Source organism: Pangasianodon hypophthalmus, chromosome 12 (genome assembly GCF_027358585.1).
Source record: "Pangasianodon hypophthalmus isolate fPanHyp1 chromosome 12, fPanHyp1.pri, whole genome shotgun sequence".
Taxonomy (NCBI): Eukaryota; Metazoa; Chordata; class Actinopteri; order Siluriformes; family Pangasiidae; genus Pangasianodon; species Pangasianodon hypophthalmus.
Window position 1 is genome coordinate 25,151,137 of NC_069721.1, and position 19,630 is coordinate 25,170,766.

Here is a 19,630-nt window from a genome sequence, read left to right on the forward strand (position 1 = left end):
TATAAAGAAAACAATATTTTAATATCATTCTGATGCCAAAGCTGACAAACTAGTAAATCAAAAACATCTCATCTGACTGTGCAGTTGTGAGAGAAATACACTTTTAAACAGAAATACTGAAAACATGTAATAGCATACAAACATGTATAAGTTAGATCATAATATTAATGTTCCCTTAAGTCCTAATTTTACCCTCAAAAACTGAATGTTACATTACAGTGCTCTTCTTAATAAAACAGTCTAATATCCGACCTCACTTTCTGTCCTACATCATCTACTGTACACAATGCTATCACAGCAACCGTTTATACTGCTTAAAGTAAGAAACCTCAAATCTTTCACTTTCACTTCTAGTTTTTTTGCATTGCTGCTTTTTCTGAGAACATGTCATACATGCCACAAGCTTTAAATCAAGAACAGACACGCCTATCTTCAGCTACTTCCTTCATAAGCTGTCACACCACACATTATTACTATCTTACACATCATAAGCATCATAAGCAGTGTGTACATTTAATTTTTAAAATGCAATACTGCCAAAAAGCCACACGGTAATTACAAATCACACATAAATACCAAAAAAGTCTTTAATATAGAGATAGATTTCTTGAAAAAGCCTGTGACTCACCATAAAAGAAGTGTGGTGTTGAATTTAGGAAAATCCCCCCCCATACCTGTCGACGTCATTAATCTTGCCTTTGTGTCACTTACAGTATTTAGAAGACGCTTTTATCCACAGCGACTTACAGAAGAGCTTTGTGATTGACATCAAAAACTGCCTCATGCTAGTACAAATAGGTCAGGGTCTGAGACGAGAATACCATTTTAGTTCTGACGCAAGTGTTTAATAAGTGTTTAGTAAAGATTTTGTACTTCATTACTGTGTGAAAGTGTAAAGGAGACTAAGCCATTAGTCACAAAGCTGAATAAGTGAACTCAAGCTAGTTCCCGTTCTCACTTACATTACAGGAGGGAATGTTTTTATGTTACCGAAAAACAGTAAAGCGCAAAATCCCTCTGTCCTGAAGATGTCGGAAAACTTACAGTTCCAGCTTTAGCTGTAACTGTTACAAAATGCTGACACTGGAGACTCCTTCCATCAATGTTACTTAAACATCTCCTTACAGAAAACTTCACCATGTCAACAATTACATGTTTGTAATCTTTTTCTTATTAGCAGAGTGTCCGCTGAACAAGTCCCTGTGAATGAGCTGTTACTATAGAAACGATAACGTATTAGAACGAGCGCATTAATATAAACCTGTGATTTGCAGCTGATGTTATAGAAAACTAATCAACACCTTCTGACCAATCACAATCCAGATGGTATAGAAGGAGCATTTAAAATACTAATTTCAGGTGGCTCCTGGTTATGCACCTCAGTATGAGCATACTGTTTTCTAAAGTAAATGATTGTAAGAATAAAAGGTCTCTCGACACAAGGAAGTCAGTAAAAAAAAAAAAAAGGCTTTGTTTTCTTTCTGACGGAGCGAAATGGCACAAAAGCTTCAGTGGCATTGAGAAAAATTTACAAATACTTTGAGGAAATCTGGTGTCTTTTTTTTCACCGATGCTGGTTCTTCAGTGTACAGAGCAGTGAGTGGAAGATGTGCAGTATGTGAACACATTTCTATGCAAAGTCAAGTACCTTCCAATGACATAATCCAATAGACATTTCAAGTGAACAAATAGTAGCTGGAGTAGTGTTTATATTAGCAGAGTAAATGAGATACATGTGTGTGATGAGTTTGTAACTGAAACTCAGGAGATTGTGACCCCTGGTGGTCAAGAGTGGTACTGCAGCACACTGTTGTCATATAGTGCAGTGGATAAAACTTTTACTGAAATCAAATGAAGATAAAACAGAGCTCTTACTGTCAGTACTAGTGCACATGAAGAGACATTACTAACCAAGCTTAGATGGAGAACCTGGTCAGAATGGAGAAAAGAGATCTCAGTGACATGCTTGTTGGTGCCAGATGAGCTAGTTTGAGTATTTCAGACACTGTAGCCTCAGATTCCTGTTCTTGGCTGACAGGAGTGGAACCCGATGTGATCTTCTGCTGTTGTAGCCCATCTGCTTCAAGGTTCAAGGCATTGTGTGATCTGAGATGCTTTTCAGCTCAGTATGGTTGCAAAGAGTGATTAGCAGTTAGTGATTATTAGTTAGTGTAGACTTCTTATAAAGCTGTTTCACATTGGACATAAATTTTGGTTGGCAAAATGTATCACATGATTAGTTTGTTTCCAAAAACAGACAAAAACCAAAAAACAAACAAATTCCATACTATATATTTTGAGCTTTTTTGTTTGTTTTTTTATTTATGTGCAAATTTTCATTTATGTACAAAACTTTTAATCATTTTAATTATTACAAATTTGCACCACATACTGATTTTCTCGTTCCTTATTATGGTCTTTGCAATGATGCGAGTTTAGAGTCCTTTTATACTATGAGTGTGTTGTGAAGGTAATAGAGTTCAGGTGTGTGTAATCAGTCATCTGGTGAGTGTGAACATGAGAGAATTTGGCTATTGTAGGCTGCAGTGATTTCTGGGAAGTGTAGTGTCTTGGTAAAACTTCTCAGGTCAGAATAAGAAAAAAGTAACTTTCCAAAGTCAAAGGGTTTTGGATGGCAAAAATCAGACTTTATTTATTCAACCAACAAAGCCGAGATGTCTGCAGATCATCTGATTTACATAGTTGTGGCTAATGCTTTTATACAATTCTAAAAACAATGATCTCACTAGATGGAGTTTTCTCTTTTTTTCTTTTAATCACACACCTGCCTCTCACCTCAAATATTCCATTGTTTCTCTATCTTGGTTTTAACCATGGCTTGAGCTCAATCAGTTTTTTTTTGTTTGTTTGTTTGTTTGTTTTTTAAAGTTAACATTCATCACAACTTCAGCAATGCACTTCAGTATTCTGGTAGAGAAAAAAAACACCTTCCCATGAGATATGACGGAGCAAGCCTGGACTGACAAAGATACAATTTATGAAGGAGAACTGTGTGCCTATTGTTTTCCCACAAGCACGGTCCACCTGCAAAGGTCACAGCAGTTTGTTTTAGGTTTCTTGAGTAACATACAGAAGTATTCTCACACAGAAATATTCTTATAAAATCATACGCATAAAGTCACTCTCTTCGTGAGTAGGATGTACTAAATGTAATAAATCTCATAATTTCTAAGTATTTTAACTCTTGATTAGACTTGATTTGATTAATCATACTTAAATCATACACCGATTACGAAAATTCTTCTATAGTAGTTAGATGCGGATTACGGTGTAGACACGATAACAGGAATGTGTTCATTTTCTTCAGAACGTAATCTCACGGCTCGCATGGGTAATGGCTGCCGTGATTCTGATGGAGACAAACAAAGAAATTAGTAATGACTGGAGGTGTTTTTTTTTTCAGTATTTAATCTGAATTACTCATCACCTACCTTTCAACCTGCACCCCACACTCACACAGATTCACTAAAACCTGCAGGTGATGACGTGTGACAACAAACTGCACAGAGAGAGAGAGAGACATTACATTAGCATGATTTGCATAACCTTATACAATATATTTTTCTTTTTAGTAAAGTGTTACATGAAGCTTCCCTTCACTAACATTATTATTATCCACACGAGTGATGTACAAACCATAAACTTGTGCTTTAAGTTTCTCTAATGCAACAACGAGTGTCTACTTTAAGGTATTTACGACAGAATGTTTTCAGAAACAAATGATGAGCACTTCAAAATGTAAAAGCTAGAGTCTAGGGAAAGAACCAGAACCAGAGGAGCAGAAGAACAATGCAGGGTTTGTGCAAAGAGTCCCTTAAACAAACTAAAAAGCAAATACTAATTTGTGTATTATCTGAAATTATCTTTAACACCCCATTTTACTCAGGCTAGTAAAGTAAAAAGACAAACATACCTGATTTTCATCCCAGTTGAAGAGAGTCGTCCTGAAATGCTCAGCCACGGCTTTGAGTTCGTACGTGCGAGTCACCTCACGTTTTTCAGTCAGAGCTCGTGAAGTGTTTGTGCGCTCAGCAATCTTCTGCAGTGCTTCATCCATTATCCTCCTCTTCTACAAATGTGATCATAATGTACACTTTTAATCTATAAATCCATCTAAAATGACTATTTGAAATACAAATGTCTTTTCACATACTGTATGTTACATGATATGTAATTCATCACGAAATGGATTACATATTACTTATAAACTCGTGGCTTAATATAAACCATTACGGCCCTGACCAGGCAGATAGTAACTGCACATTCATGTTAATGAACAGGATCTTTGTTTATCCCATGAGCTTCATGCTTGAGCATCCTAGACTGCATCAAATGGAAGTAAAAACCTCCTGCTGCACTGACAAGGCATTTTTCTTGCTTCCTATGGGATCAAGTCTCTGCCAAGGATGCTGCTCCACCTCCAGGCTACTACAAGAATGTCCCACTGTCTTCTGGCTTTGCCAAAGACGTCCCTCTGCCTCCTAGCTTCACTGAACACATTTACACTCTGCCGCCTGCCTTAGTTGATGGTATCTTCCTCCACAGAGGACGTAATCAAAGCTCCATCTTCTCATGATTTCACAGAGGATGTCATCATCACTCCGCCTCCAGCACCAGCATGGTCTTTGCTATTTGAGCTATTGCCTTCACACTGGAAATGGTTCCTTCAAGGCTATGCCCACCTAAAGGCCTCCAGCAGCTTGTGGACTTTCTGCCAAGGGGTACAGGCGCTTTTTGTTGCGCTTAGGGAGCCATATGCTTTGGGAGCAGAGCCATCACCGCCCCTTTCTGTAATTGTTTTTTTTCTGATTCTGTTCATATATTCTCCTTTTGGATCCTGATTAATTTGTCTATTTATACAATCCTGTGTCTTTGTCTCAGTGGTCTCCTTTGTCTACATTTTCCTGTGGGGGGGTGCAGCAGGTGGCAGATTTGGACATGACCCAGGGGAGTAACGGCTCCAGAAAAAGCACTGATGAATTTGTTACAATCTATTATTATGCAAACTATTGCTTTATATTAAATTACGAAGTCTGCTGCCCAAGAATAATCTCTATTTTAAAAAAGAACGACATACCAGCTACTGTGTTAGAATGTTCTGTTTGACAAATTAATTTGATGAGTAGTCAGGATATGGATACAATATGTATTCTGTATTGTTAATTGAGTTTTTTAAACATCCTAAATCATAATCTGGCCCCCATCAATTGGAACACACATTTCTATTCATAAATAAGGACTGTAAATAATGCAGGTTAGTGGCAATAGCTTACTCACTCTTTTAAGTTCATTATATTGTCTTCTGAGGGCCTCTTTTCTCCTCCAGTCCTGTTCATTTTTAATCCTGTTTTCTTGGATTATCAGTGGAACTTCTGTAGTGTCTACCACATCATACACTTGAATGTTCAGGGGCTGGGACGTGTAGGCCTCTCTGACAGAGTCAGGGGATTCTCCAAGAAATTCACTCAACATTAACTTCAACATGCCCTGAATTAAGAGAGTGGAGTAAGTAAGAAAAAAACATCTTAAAAAAGACGTCTTAAAATTTCACTGAAATTTCAGGTAAAAAAGCATTTATTTGTGTTAGTTTTCCACTGAAATGACCTGGAAGTTATTGTTATTTTTAATTATTTAATGCTTCACTTCATTCTTTAATTGGCTGCCAGCCATCATGAAATTAAGAATGCTTTAAATTATGAAATTTATTTCTAATTGCACATACCTTGTTTCCATAGTTACATGGTGTCTCAGTCTTTCCTGTTTTCTTTTTCACATCCTCACTGACGTTTTTCCTCAGGTAGGAAAACTGATCTCCAAATGAAGTCGTGTTAAGTTTTACCTTCAGAGTGAAGAGCAGAAAAAAAGGAGTTGAATTTCAAATATTTTCCATATATGTAGAACCATATTTATCTTTAGTGGGAGTGTTTGCGTATGAGATAATTAACCTGACACCTATCTATGATGCTTATATTAACAAGCTGTTTGTGGCTGTCTCTCTCTTGCTGCATCCCAATTCCCCTAATATCCATCCTAAATATCCAAGATGAGAATTAGTGTGTCCCAAATCGTATTATGTTGAAAAGAGGATCCCAAAGGTACCCAGATGGTCTACTATTTCCGGTAGATTTTTCAAAGTGTTGATTCGCGCGAGCAAGGAAGGAGGAGTTTTGTGATCGTTTGCTTCACCAAATTCAACCTGCAAGCTTGGCAGACGAGTATAACATCTGTGATGTGTCTTTATTTAAGTGTAAGAACTTAAATGTTAAGCACTAACCAAAGATTAATGGTTGGATGTTGTGTAAAAAGAGTACCATGTTTATTTTGTAGGATCAGATGAAGAGATCAAGTACCTAATAAAATGTTGGGTTTCAAATGACTCCCTTTTCACTGGCAATAAATAAATAAATCAAGGGAATAGTTAAATTATAAGGTTTATAATTAAATTATATATTATAAACGATATAAGGAATAATGAATGAAGAAAAGCTGAAATGCAACGAGGAGTTGTTTACAGTGACAGTGTGTGTAACTAGGCAACAACGCTCTCTTCCTTTACATGGCGTGTTAGTACGTCCCAGTACTTGAGTACTCTTTTACCACACATTCAAATGTATGTACTTTTTCTTCACAAAAAGAGTACATACTTTTAGTGCATAGTATAAGTAGGCTAAATGGGATGCAGTATCTCTCTTTGTCCCATGAGCTGAAGGCTGTGGCTGTGAATCATGTGGAGTGCAGTGAAGGAGCTGAAAGTTTGTCAAGTTTCTGTTCTGTTTATATGCGTTTTCATTCCCCTCGATTTTGCTACCATGCTGTAGCATGAGCCCAAAAGCAAAATAAATAATTTGCTTGCAAGTAATTTCACCCTGCATCGGCTAGGTCCTTGAGCAATGTGGCCTTGAAATTGAACTTCTAATTATTGTAAGAAAAATATATATCAAAAATAACCATATAACACACTAACTGTCTTGGTGTGATGTAGCCAGTGAGCAGTGAAGACATCAGAAAGAAAGGCGTTTCTTTGCTTGTCCCGGAACCAAGCATAGGTATATTCATCTGGCTGGCATGAAGAAACTGCATACACTGAAACAAAAGGTTCAAGACCTTTCAGACAAACAATAAGATACCTAAACATCAGAACTAGCTCCTTTCAATGAATAGAAATCACACTAACCATTGCCTTCTTTTGGCAGCTCCTCCAGCATGGATCCAGAATGACACGCTTCCAAATAAATGACCATCTGCAAACATTCACCAGGTTTGATTATAAGAACGATTATAAGATCAGGAAATACAAAGACACACAAACAATTTATACATCTTATAAATGAGGGAGATAGGGAGGAAAAATGTTGCAATGTATCTGGAAGTGATCTTGCTGGAGAATTCTGGATTTTGATTGGTCAAAAGTTGTTTTCTATAACAGCAGTTCTGACAGAACTGCAGCTGTAAACCACAGGTTTATATGAATGTACTCATAATAAACAGATTAGAAAAACAGTCATTTAAAAAAAAGAAAACAGAAGGTCAATGACAAGAAGAGAACTTCGAGGGCCGTTACTACCCCAAAGTCAATTATTCTCTTCACTTGTTTTATAGCACACCAATTTGCCAATGATTACAGTTTATTAATAAACATCTGTGACAGCGGGCCCGCACACATAATTCCTCCATCGCTTCTCACACAACTGCCGGCGGGTAGCTGAAAGGACAGCGCCGCTTCAGCACCCCCATCGTTTTAGACATCCAGAGTGCATGTGGCCACGAGGTGGAGCAGCCTAATGCAGCGCGTCTGGCAGCCAATAAGAGCAGCGGCCAAAATCTCCCTCACAGAGAAGACCAAGGGATATAAAAGGAGCACACGGCCGCTCTCTGAGGCTTAATAGTAGGCGAGGCTATCAAGCCTTCTAACGACTCTCTCTTCTTTCCCTACAGAAGGAGACATAAGTGGAGAAGACGAGCCCCACCCCCTGCACGACAGTGAACCGTACCACTAAGACTGGCCGCCGTGCATCCTCTGTCCTGCCGCTGCACTGCTGCCACCTGCTTGCCGCGCTTCACGCTGGGACGACCCCTCACTGCCATCTGCACGCTACCTTCTTTCACTCCCCATTCCCTTCACCATTGATCTGCACTTCTGAAAATAAAGAGCACGTTCCCCCACATTCCTGCCTCTGGGTGCTTGTGTTCGACCACCTTGTGATCTCGTGTGTCACAACATCATACTTTTTTATCTGTTTATCGTTACAGTTAATGTTGTTGAACGTCCATGAAACAAGTTAGTTCCTATTGTCACTAACATTATAGCAGCTATAAACAGTCATTCCATCACCAGCTTCTCTTTTTCTCTCTCTTGTTGTTATTAAGACCCCAAAAAATGCAGCTTATCATGTTGCCGAGAAATTCAGTAACTCCTCAGTGTGAACTCCTCTGTCCTGAAGATGTCCTGAAGAGTTACAGCTTTAACTCTGACTGTTACAAAGCGCTGGTATTTCAAGAATTCAACAGCTCTGTGATATAATCTGTGATCTATTATATGCCATTTTAATGAAAAAGGGGACATAGAAAATGGAAGAGAGACAAGACATGAACACAGGAATGTATTAAAATGTGCAATGTACCTTTGAAAATTTGCCATTCCTTGACATTGTTTTCACTGTGTCAATGAGGTCATGTGCGTAAAGCTGTAACAGAAAACAACTGATAATTACATTTCATGACCTCAGTGTTCTACAGTTAAAAAGACTAAAGCATCTAACAACCTTCTCACCAAGTTGTTGCCTTCACACTTTATTTAGCTAGCAGGGGTAGCAAAACTGGTGCTTAGCTGTTTTTGGCATCTTCTTTCACTAACCATTCCTTCATTTAGTACAAGGTACTTTTCAATTCACAGGGAGCTGAATAACAGAAGGAGTAGAAAATTGATTAAACTTACTGTGGTATGAGGAAAATGGAAGATCCCAACACCTCCATGGTCTGTTAAGTAGATGAAGATAGAATCATTTTTATCACTGAAAGAGAACACAATGTTCTTGTCATATTATGTTGTGGAAAGTTCATAAAACAAGTTAGTTCCTGTTCTCACTTATGTTATAGCAGCTGTAAACAGTCGTTCCCTCACCAGCCTCTCTTTTTTCTCTCTCTTTAAGTTAATAAGCCAAAAAAAAATTGCAGCTGGCCATGTTACTGAGAAACCAGAAACCATAACCTCATCTGTCCTCAAACTGGAGACTCCTTCCATAAATATTAAAACACTATATATGGGGTGTTCTCCATAAAAGTCCCGGTAAATGAGCTGTTACTATAGAAATGATAATGTATTACAACAAGCGCATTAATATAAACCTGTGATTTGCAGCTGCACTACTGTCAGAGCTGCTGTTATAGAAAATTAATCAACACCTTCTTACCAGAATCCAGAATTCAACACTGCTTTAAGTAAGCTTATTAAAATATGGACTAAAAGGTCACGTGAATTAGATGTGGAATTGGTGAATAAAGCTAAAAGGGATGGTTTCTACCTTTGTATTACTTTTTTTGGTCCTGTTTTCTTGACAGCAGCTGAATCTCCACGCAGTACAGCCAGAAAGTTTGCAGCTGACACCTCCTGATAATGGGCAATTTAAACAGATTAATTCCACTTAATAAACACACAAATACAGTAAGTCCAATCAGAGTGTTTATTTATTGTATGTTACAGAACACATTACCGCTTTAGTGTAGTCCTTTGGAACCCCAGGGTAAACATTTGGGCCATTTGGTACGTTGATTAGGTTTCCAGGAAAGGGATTTCTGTGCAAAAATATAATACAACTGTAATGAGGATTCTGGACATTTCCCCTCCCTGCCAGCAGAGGTCAGAAGAGTTTTGAAAGCGACACAGAGCTCGACAAAGTGCTTAATGCTGCTGTGCATGAAACCACTAAACATTTTGCATTTGACTTGGAAACCTGACGGACTGTGATGTTTTGTGTCTGATGTTTCAACAGTAGAGTATGTGATTTTTATTCCCCCAGACTTGCAGAGTGTGTGAATAATACTGCTCACGCAGTCACTGCTTCTCCACAGCCACGCAAAAAGATGCAGCATTTCAAACACTCCCTGACTTTTTGAAAAGTCAAGAAATATAAGCTCACGTTTCCCACTAGACTGTAAAGCCAAGGAATATTCTTTTGGTTTTTAGTCTCTTACGATACACATACATACAGTATGTTACTAACATAATAAAATGTTCAGATGTTACAGTAGTCCTCTATTATAAATTTGGAATTTAAAAAAAAAAAATGTAGGGTGGTCAAGGCTTGGGGTCGCAGAAAATTCATAATATCCATTTGGAGTTGTTAACCCAATAAGCTTGGGAACCCCTGATTTAAAGCATGAGAGACTATTGTGTGATTAGCTGATTATGCACTGACTTTCCACAGCAGAGTGTCTTTAAAAACATTTTCTGACATGGTCTGACCTAGATCATTCAGATGGAAGTAGCATGTTGAGATGATCAACTGGTGCAGAGTCAGTTCATTCAACTAGTCTTATTCCCATGGTCTCTCTTTCCTCATATGACACAACTGACCAGAAGGGCATGAAAATGGGACACGCACAACTTATTTGCAGAGGAGAGAAGGCTGATGTTTCTATTGTGGGGGAAAAGAACATTTCCACAATGCCTGTAAGGGGAGACACTTTCCTTACTCTATTACTTCAGACACACTTTTTACCAGTGAGTTTGTTATTATTCTCATAACAAAATATTTTCCAGCACTTGTCAATTCCTGCAGCAGAAAACTTTCTGGATGAAGAAGTAGTAAGGCTCCTAGAAATTCTCCGTACTTTCCTTAAAGAGTCCTGTGACCATCCTAGCCATAAATGAAGTTCCCATACATACTATACTTTATATTGTGTGTGATAGAGGTGTACCATTTATGTTTCTGTTCTGTAAACCACTCTGTCAGCAGCTAAAAAAAGAACAACATCAATCTCTTAGGGCACTGTCAGGGACGGGACTTAAACTCAGGTCTCTGGGGTGAGAGGCTGATGCTTCTCAGACTCTTGCACCACATGGGCTTGGGGGCTAGGGGGAGCACTTGCAAAGTAGTGGACCCAAATGCAGAAACCCAGTGCATGGTTCAGGGTAAAATGTAGGAAGTTTTATTTCAAAAATGAAAGATAGAGCCAAAGGAAAATTCCAAAAAATCCAAAAGTAAATCCAAGCAGGTTTAACTGGGTAACAAAAATACAAGATACCAAAGGCACAAAATCTCAAGAGACAAAAAAATCCAATAGTCATATAGCAAGATCAAAAATGGAAAACAAAGAAAAAATACAAAAGTCTCTAGAAATTAGAAAAAAACAGAGTAATTCCAGAAGGTTAAAGTTGGCAATAACAAAAACAAGATACCATACCCAAAAACAGGCAGTTTGTAGATAAATCCAAAAGCAGAACAGTCAGAAAATGACTAGAGCTTGGTCATGGCAAGAGAAACACTGAGCAAAGAACTGAGAAATAGGGCAACTTAAATACACACACAGGAACCCAGACACAGGTGAAAACAATGAACTTAATTACAAACACAAAAAATACTAACAAAAACACTCAAGGGGGAGCTCTAGTGGTCAGGACAAAGCCATAACACTGATGACCTGCCATAACCTGCCGCTGATACTGCTCAGAGGTCTGGAGAAGTTTGAGTCTGGCCTTCCTCCAGGTCAGGCGGCAATGTCTTACAAAGTTTAGAGCTGAAGGAACCCCGTCTTCTGCCTATTTGTCAGGGAACAATGATGGTGTAAATCCAAACTGGCACTCGAAAGGAGACATGCCAGTGGCTGAGGAACGCAGCATGTTATGGGCATACTCTGCCCAGGAGGTTGGGTTATTGGCAGTCATGCACCTCTGTAGTTTCCAGGTCCCGGTTTAGACTCTGGGTGGAAGCCAGAAGACAGACTCACTGTAGTCCCCAGAAGTCGACAGAAGGCATGCCAGAAGCAGGATGAAAACTGTGGTCCTCTGTCTGTAACAGTGTCCTGAGGGATACCGAAGATTTGGAGCACATGTTCTAAGACAATTTCTGCAGTTTTCTTGGCCGAAGGTAACTTGGGTAATGGGATAAATCGGCATGCTTTGGAGAATTGGTCAACTATTACCAGAATGGTGGTGTTACCTATGGATGGTGGGAGCCCAGTGATGAAGTCCATAGAGAGGTGAGACCAGGGTCATTTGGGAATCAGAAGAGGATGGAGCAAACCTTGAGGTAACTGATGAGGGGCCTTCCCCTGATTGCACGTTGGGCAAGCAGCCACAAATGCCTGAATATTTTCCTTAATGGTAGGCCACCAAAACTTTCTTAGAAGGAAGTCAAGGGTCCAAGCTGCCCCAGGATGGCAAGTGAGGTGAGAGCTGTGACTCCATTGGAGCACTTGGGACAGTGCTTGGGACAAATAGGCAGTTAGCTGGCCCCCCTCCAGGGTCTGGTTCTTGAGCTTGGGCCCTCCTTACAGTTGCCTCAATCTCCCATTTAACTGGAGCCACCACTTTAGAGCTAGGGATAATGGGGCCTACCAGCTCCTCATGACTACTGGGTGAGTAAACACGAGACAGGGCATCAGGTTTCAAATTCTTGGAACCCAGTCGATATGACAAAGTGAACTGGAATCGGTTAAAAAACGGAGACCATCGGGCCTGGCGTGGATTGAGGCATTTAGCCTGCTGGATATACTCTAAATTCTTGTGATCTGTGAGGACCAAGAACTGGTGTTTAGCTCTCTATCCCCCACATCATAATTTCTCTTTGTAGGTGTCAAACGATGTGACAGGAAGGCACAAGGATGAAGCTTGTTGTCCGCTCTTTGTTGTGAGAGAATGGCTCCCACCCCAACATCTGAGGCATCCACCTCAACCACAAATGACTTTTCAGGATCGGGGATAGTTAGAATAGGAGCAGAGGTGAAGCGGGACTTGAGTTCTTGGAAAGCATCCTCTGCCTCAGGACTCCACTGGAACTTAGAGTTTTTTCCTTTGGTGAGGGCTGAGAGGGGAGCGGCTACTGCACTAAAGTTTCACACAAACTTGTGATAGAAATTCGCAAATCCCAAGAACCATTGGGCCTCCCTTACACTGTTGGGAGTAGGCCTATTGGTAACTGCTTGGACTTTTCTAGGGTCCATCTTTATGTTACCTGGGGAAACAATGAATCCTAGGAACTGCACCTCAGACACATGGAACTCACATTTTTCAGGCTTGATGTACAGATGGTTGTCTAGAAGACAACAGAGGACTCTTTGAACATGCTTGATATGATCTTTCAATGATCTCGAGGAAATCAAAATGTCATCTAGGTAGACAAACACGAACTGATTTAGCATGTCCCCGAGAACATCATTGATTAGAGCCTGAAAAACCGCGGGTGCATTAGTGAGGCCAAAGGGTATAACTTGATCCTCATAATGCCCTGATGGGGTGTTGAAAGCGGTCTTCCATTCATCTCCTTGCCTTATGCGCACCAGGTGGTATGCGTTGCGCTGGTCAAGTTTGGTGAAGATTGAGGCCCCTTGGAGCAACTTGAAGGCAGAGGACATGAGGGGTAGAGGGTAGAGGTTTCGAATGGTGATCTTATTGAGGCCTCTGTAATCAATGCAAGGGCGAAGACCCCCATCTTTCCTCCCCACAAAGAAGAACCCTGCTCCAGCCGGGGAGGTGGAGGCTCGTATGAACCCTGCAGCAAGGGCTTCCTTAATGTAGTTGTCCATGGCCTCCCGCTCAGGAGGGGATAGTGAAAAGATACGGCCTCTGGTGCCCGGGAGCAGATCTATGGCACAATCATAAGGACGATGCGGAGTTGGAGCTCTACACTTGCTGAAAACCTCCTGAAAACAATGATACACGGGGGGCACTCAAGAGAAGTCAGTGGGTTCTTGAGACTGAGAAGGGATGTCTGGGGAACTCGAGAAGATGCAAGTGGCATAACAGGTAGGTCCCCAATCAAGACTAGAGCTAGTGGACCAGTCGATGTACGGGTTGTGCTGAAGAAGCCAGGGGTGGCCTAGAACCACCAGAAAAGCTGGTGACTGGATTAGTGAAGTGAAGTGACTTGTGGCCAAGTGTGGTGACCCATACTCGGAATTTGTGCTCTGCATTTAACCCATTCAATTCAGTGTTGGTCTGGGGAGAATGTTGGGTAACTCCCATCACAGATCTCCCCTGTCTGCACGGGACAGAGCTTTTCCCGGAAGCTCAGGGCAGGAGACTCGGAAATGTCCAGGTAAAGGCAGCACCTAGCCCTCATGCGATAGTCACGTTCAGCAGGTGACAACCTGGTGCCTCCCAACTGCATCGTTTCTGGGGTTTCGTGAGAAGCTTGAGGCATGAGGAGTACAGGAGAAGGCATAGTGGACTTACGGGCCAATTCTCTCTCAGTCTGTTGTCTAGGTGGATTGCGATATCGATCAGTGTCTCGAGAGTGTTAGCGGGATCCCTGGTAGCAAGCTTATCTTGGATAGCCTCTGAAAGTCTGTTCTGGAAACATACAATGAGGGCCTCTTGGTCCCAGCCGCTAGTTGCTGCAACAGTCCAGAACTGGATTAGTCTGCCACACTACGTTTGCCTTGCTGCATGGACAACAGTTTTTTTGAGGCCTCCCGACCTTGTAGGGGGTGATTAAAGACCCGTCCGAACTCCTCCACAAAGGCTGAGTAGCTGGTACAGAAGGAACTGCGGGCTTCCCAGCTGGCTGTCTCCCACGACAAAGCTCTCCCGGAGAGGAGAGTGATTATCCTGGCAGTCGCCGAAATATCTGTTGGAGGGAAGTGAGTATGTCAGACAGCAACCCATCATGTTTAACCATTAATGTCTCATGTTGCGCTAATGCAGCCTCCTGATGAGCCAATGTGTTATGCAGATCTTGTGCGCTGGCTGATTCTGCTGGGTCCATGTTTGGCTCAGTGTTTCTGTCAGGGACGGGACTTAAACTCAGGTCTCTGGGGTGAGAGGCTGACGCTTCTCAGACCCTTGCGCCACATGGGCTTGGGGGCTAGGGGGAGCACTTGCAAAGTAGTGGACCCAAATGCAGAAACCCAGCGCACGGTTCAGGGTAAAATGTAGGAAGTTTTATTTCAAAAAGCAATCTTCAAAATGCAAGATAGAGCCAAAGGAGAATTCCAAAAAATCCAAAAGTAAATCCAAGCAGGTTTAACTGGGTAACAAAAATATAAGATACCAAAGGCACAAAATCTCAAGAGTCCAAAAAATCCAATAATCATATAGCAAGGTCAAAACTGGATAACAAACAAAAAATACAAAAGTCTCTAGAAATAAAAAAAACAGAGTAATTCCAGAAGGTTAATGTTGGCAATAACAAAAACAAGATACCATACCAAAAACAGGCAGTTTGTAGATAAATCCAAAAGCAGAACAGTCAGAACAATCAGAAAATGACTAGAGCTTGGTCATGGTAAGAGAAACACTGAGCAAAGAACTGAGAAATAGGGCAACTTAAATATACACACAGAAACCCAGACACAGGTGAAAACAATGAGCTTAATTACAAACACAAAAAATACTAACAAAAACACTCAAGGGGGACCTCTAGTGGTAAGGACAAAGCCATAACACTGACAGGGCACCATTTGCAGTCAAATGTTCAAATGGAAAAACCAAACCAAGAGATTGGGAGGTTCCTCAGATCATATTGTGCAACTAATCAAAAGGACAGATACCTCCAGATACCTGGGCTGAATATGTACAGAACTCACTCACTCTTCAACAGGATTCGCCCCATTTTTGTGTCTATTAGGGCACCAACCACCACTGTTTCTCTGGTCTGAGGAACAATCAGATGTGCTGGCCATCAAGAAATGGATGCAGAGAAGTGAGCAAATCCGAAAGATGACTTATGTTGGAAGACTACGGAGAAGACCAAACGTCTATGATGTATGATGAAGACTACGGAGAAGACCATGACATCACGCACCATTCTAATCTCCACAGATGGATGGTTTGGTGAACTCAAACTGAGATTGCCTATCATTACCTACCTGTCATTGATCCTTTTAAAATTTTAAGGCACCTTAGTCCTGTTTCATATATACTAAAATTGCCTGCCTTGTATTGCATTGCACCCACAGTCCATGTCTCGCTCTTGAAACCTGCAGACGCCCTGAGCTGACCAGTTTCCCCCAGTAGACATCAATGGAGGACCAGCATACCTTCTACAGAGTCTGCTCCATTCAAATGACTTACAGTATGTTGTGTCTTGTGGACTGGGAGGGGTACTGTCCAGAGGAATGTTCCTGGATCTCAGCTAAAGACGTCCTGGATCCCTTGTTAATCTTGGAATTCCATCCTGAACATCCACACCAACATGCTCATAGGCATAGGGGCAGACCCTGACAAAGGGGTGGCTCGGCCTCCAGGGGCTGGGGGTGGGACTGTACTGAGATCTCTGGACATTTCCACTCCCTGCCTGCAGAGATTTCTCTCACCAGAGTTCTAACAGAACCTCTATGCTCTCATTTCCTCAGTACTCCCTAGTACTACTCTGTACTCTGGTACTACTCCAGTGATCCTCCATCTCCATTATGGATGGATGCTTCCATTTATGATCCACATAGTTGATTTGGCACAGGTTTTACGCCAGATGCCCTTAATGATGCAACCCTTCCATGTTATCCGAGCTTGGGCCCTGGTTCTGCACTGTATAAACTGTTTAATTATTGTTTCTGCCTTGACATCTGCCTGTTTCTATTCATTGTTTTAGGATTTTGTTTTGAACTGTGTTTGTGTGTGTCTTTTTTATTAAAGACACCATACATGGTTCTTCATCCTCTGTCTGAATCTGATATGTTACAGTAATCCTTTTACTTATTCATCATATTTACATTCACATTACACTGTACACATTACAGAGAGATGTTAGATGCATGTTCTCACAGATTCTGTTATTTTAAATATAAAGTTTAAAGGCTAAATGGCACGGCAGTCATGAAAGTATAAAATGTTAATACTTTTCCCGGAGAGCAATAAAATAAGATGAAGATAAAATGTAATACTTACTCTGCATTATAAGCGACATCATCATACATCATCACCACAATCTGTTCATCTGGAATGCCATTCCGTTGTGCAATCTGGTACGCGTGACACACGTTGGCCTGTGACAGAAATGGAGAATTTAGACTAAGAAGCATGTACTTGTACTTTAAAAAAATGACTTTCCTGAGCTCTAAACATAAAACAATTAGTATTTATAAAATGGTATAAATATGGTATATTTATGGTATATGGTATTGAATATACTGCACATATACTGGTATATTCTTATATTCTATAATATTGAATTGCTTATAAACAGCGATTAACAGTAAAAAATCAAGCCACTGATTTTAATATTCTCACCTGGTGTCTGTAGTTCTCCCAGCCTTTAGAACCCGCTGCCAGGAGAACCCACTGTTTGCTGTCACTACCGCCCATATTGACTACAAAACAGAAAAATATCAGGTGTCACTAAGCAAAGGAGTGTGTTGATAAAACTGAGAATTATATAATAAATAAAATAAATAAATCATCTTTAGTATACCACAACACTGTTTAATTCTGATTAGCCAGAAAATGTTGATTAATTTCCTATAACAGCTGCTTTTCAAAATGTCAGGAGGTGTGTGTGAAAGGGTGCATTTTATTTTCACTTTCACATCTAGATTTGAATAATACATAAGGACTGAAACACAACAGGGCGTGTTATAAATAATCTGTTGTGCTGGCGAATGAACGACACAAACGACACATTTTGGTTTCTCTTCTTTATTTAGCATTACACTTATAAACCCACAGTCAAAAAAACATTTTGCCATGATTTCCTCTTCTTTTTCTTGACTTCTGCTTTTCCACTGGTTCAAAAAAAAATAAATAAAATAGCACGTACACATTTCATTTAAATGTAGCTTATTTGAATGAGACAAATATTTTTCCCAGTGACGTTTCCTGCAATCGATCCAGAATCACACATAACAGATTCCCATGGTACTACAGGAATAACATGCTTTTATAAAATAAAGAATAAAAGAAAAATACATGCTTTTATATTTTTAAAAAAATCCAAATTAACTCAACTCTACTGTGTCAAGAAATATGAGCTCACCCTTTCCCTTTCCTCTGGACTGATAAATCTAGTCAAGGAATATTTCTTCTGTCTTGATTTGTCACTTATGTTATTTACCAAAAATAAAAAGTTTGGGAACTTCTGTGTTATAAATAAAAATAATAATAATCATCTTTATTAGTTTACTTTAGTATTTTACTGTGACATCAACACACACTGTTTTATACTTTATATAATACACTGTGAATGCCTTACACTAAACAATATCATTTCTTTCATTAAATTACAGCATTCTATAAAAAATTTAGTCTTTTAAATCTGATTATTGTTGCTGCAAAGTAGAAGTGTGTTGATTCTTACCTCTCTTCTCTCCAGTGACTGCGGAGCGAGCGTCCATCAAGTGTTTTTATTTTATAACCAGCAAACTTTCACTTTTATTTTCACTCAGAAATTTTTCTCAGAAACAGATTTTTCACTTCTAGGAAAAACAATATACAAAAAGTTACCTATGAAGGTCTGTGTTCATTGTTAACTGAAATATACACGGGTCTCCACAGACACCAGGAAACTGTGCTTTTCTGCTTTTTCAGGTAAAGCAGCGATAGACCAGGCCTGAAAATAGAAAACAAGAATCAACATACCATCAACATACTGTAGGGTTTTAGAGGGTTTTGTTGTTTTTGCTACTGTTAGTTTTTTTCCTCTACCTGCTAGGATTGTCTTGTTAGCAATAATGGCAGCTTTGTGTAGTGCTTTCAGATTTGTCATAATTACAAAATTAAACACAGACTGAACTGTAAGTACAGATACAATAGTAATGTGTGTATTATACTGGATGATGTATTTATACTAATGAAGATCTGTGTACATTTCAGTGCATTTACTAAGGCCGAAAGTGAGAACAACACCCACACACACCCACACACACACACACACACACACAAACACACACACACACACACACAGAAAACCCCCTTACTTTTTTCTCTGAGTCATCTGCTCTTCATTAAATTCCCCTTGGTTTTCTGCTCTCTGTGCACTTGGAGATAATGACTCAGAAATCAGGGATCTGTGTAAAGAGGAATGTGACCGTGCAGCTTTTATTAACAAAACAAAGTTTATTGAACTGCACTCCAACTAATATGTTTTGTTCTGTCCCACCTCCTGTCTCCTCAGTTCTTTTACGTGTAATCGACCATCATGAACACTGTGTGTTAGAGGTCTGTGTTTGAGACCCAACAATAAAGTCAGGTCAGTTATGAAGCTCGCAGGACAAAGAAAGGCCACGGTCATTAACATGGAAGGAGCGTACTCGGCACTCGAACAGCGCTCATCATCACAATTACCGTGTAAATTATTCATTTGTGTATAGTCTGGGAAAATATCCAACTAGATATTAGAGAATATCCTGGGCAGGTGCATCCGGAGCACTTCCTCTAATCAGTTTCACTTTAGACTTGTTTGTTTCAGCTGTGTCTTTTTGTGTTTGTAGTCCTGTGTATTTTTACTCTTTATTTGGT

The 19,630-nt window shown here is 40.0% G+C and overlaps 1 protein-coding gene across 2 annotated transcripts; it reads right to left on the bottom strand.

The window, feature by feature from the left end:
* Window positions 1-2,664: 2,664 nt before the first annotated feature.
* LOC113527621 (legumain-like) lies at window positions 2,665-18,503 on the bottom strand. 2 transcript variants are annotated; one of them, XM_026915612.3, is made up of 14 exons: window positions 18,471-18,503; window positions 17,408-17,487; window positions 17,066-17,163; window positions 9,732-9,813; window positions 9,543-9,628; window positions 8,957-9,032; window positions 8,643-8,705; window positions 7,196-7,262; window positions 6,986-7,104; window positions 5,744-5,860; window positions 5,299-5,508; window positions 3,935-4,090; window positions 3,453-3,520; window positions 2,665-3,370 (listed from the first exon to the last, which is right to left on the bottom strand). In XM_026915612.3, exons 2-14 carry the CDS (start codon window positions 17,480-17,482, stop codon window positions 3,325-3,327), a joined length of 1,263 nt encoding a protein of 420 aa, XP_026771413.3. In that variant the 5' UTR covers window positions 17,483-17,487; window positions 18,471-18,503; the 3' UTR covers window positions 2,665-3,324. The 2 variants fall into 2 exon arrangements, with proteins under 2 accessions (XP_026771413.3, XP_053094383.1); XM_053238408.1 differs by lacking the exon at window positions 18,471-18,503 and adding an exon at window positions 17,589-17,656.
* Window positions 18,504-19,630: the final 1,127 nt, after the last annotated feature.

Bases quoted from the DNA above. Each gene is read 5' to 3' on its own strand.
- LOC113527621 (XM_026915612.3), bottom strand. From the start codon at position 17,482: ATGGGCGGTAGTGACAGCAAACAGTGGGTTCTCCTGGCAGCGGGTTCT. The intron at 9,033-9,542 runs GTAGAAACCATC...GTTCTCTTTCAG, and splicing joins CCAAAAAAAGTAATACAAAG to TGATAAAAATGATTCTATCT. The intron at 3,521-3,934 runs GTATGTTTGTCT...CTCTCTGTGCAG, and splicing joins TCAACTGGGATGAAAATCAG to TTTGTTGTCACACGTCATCA.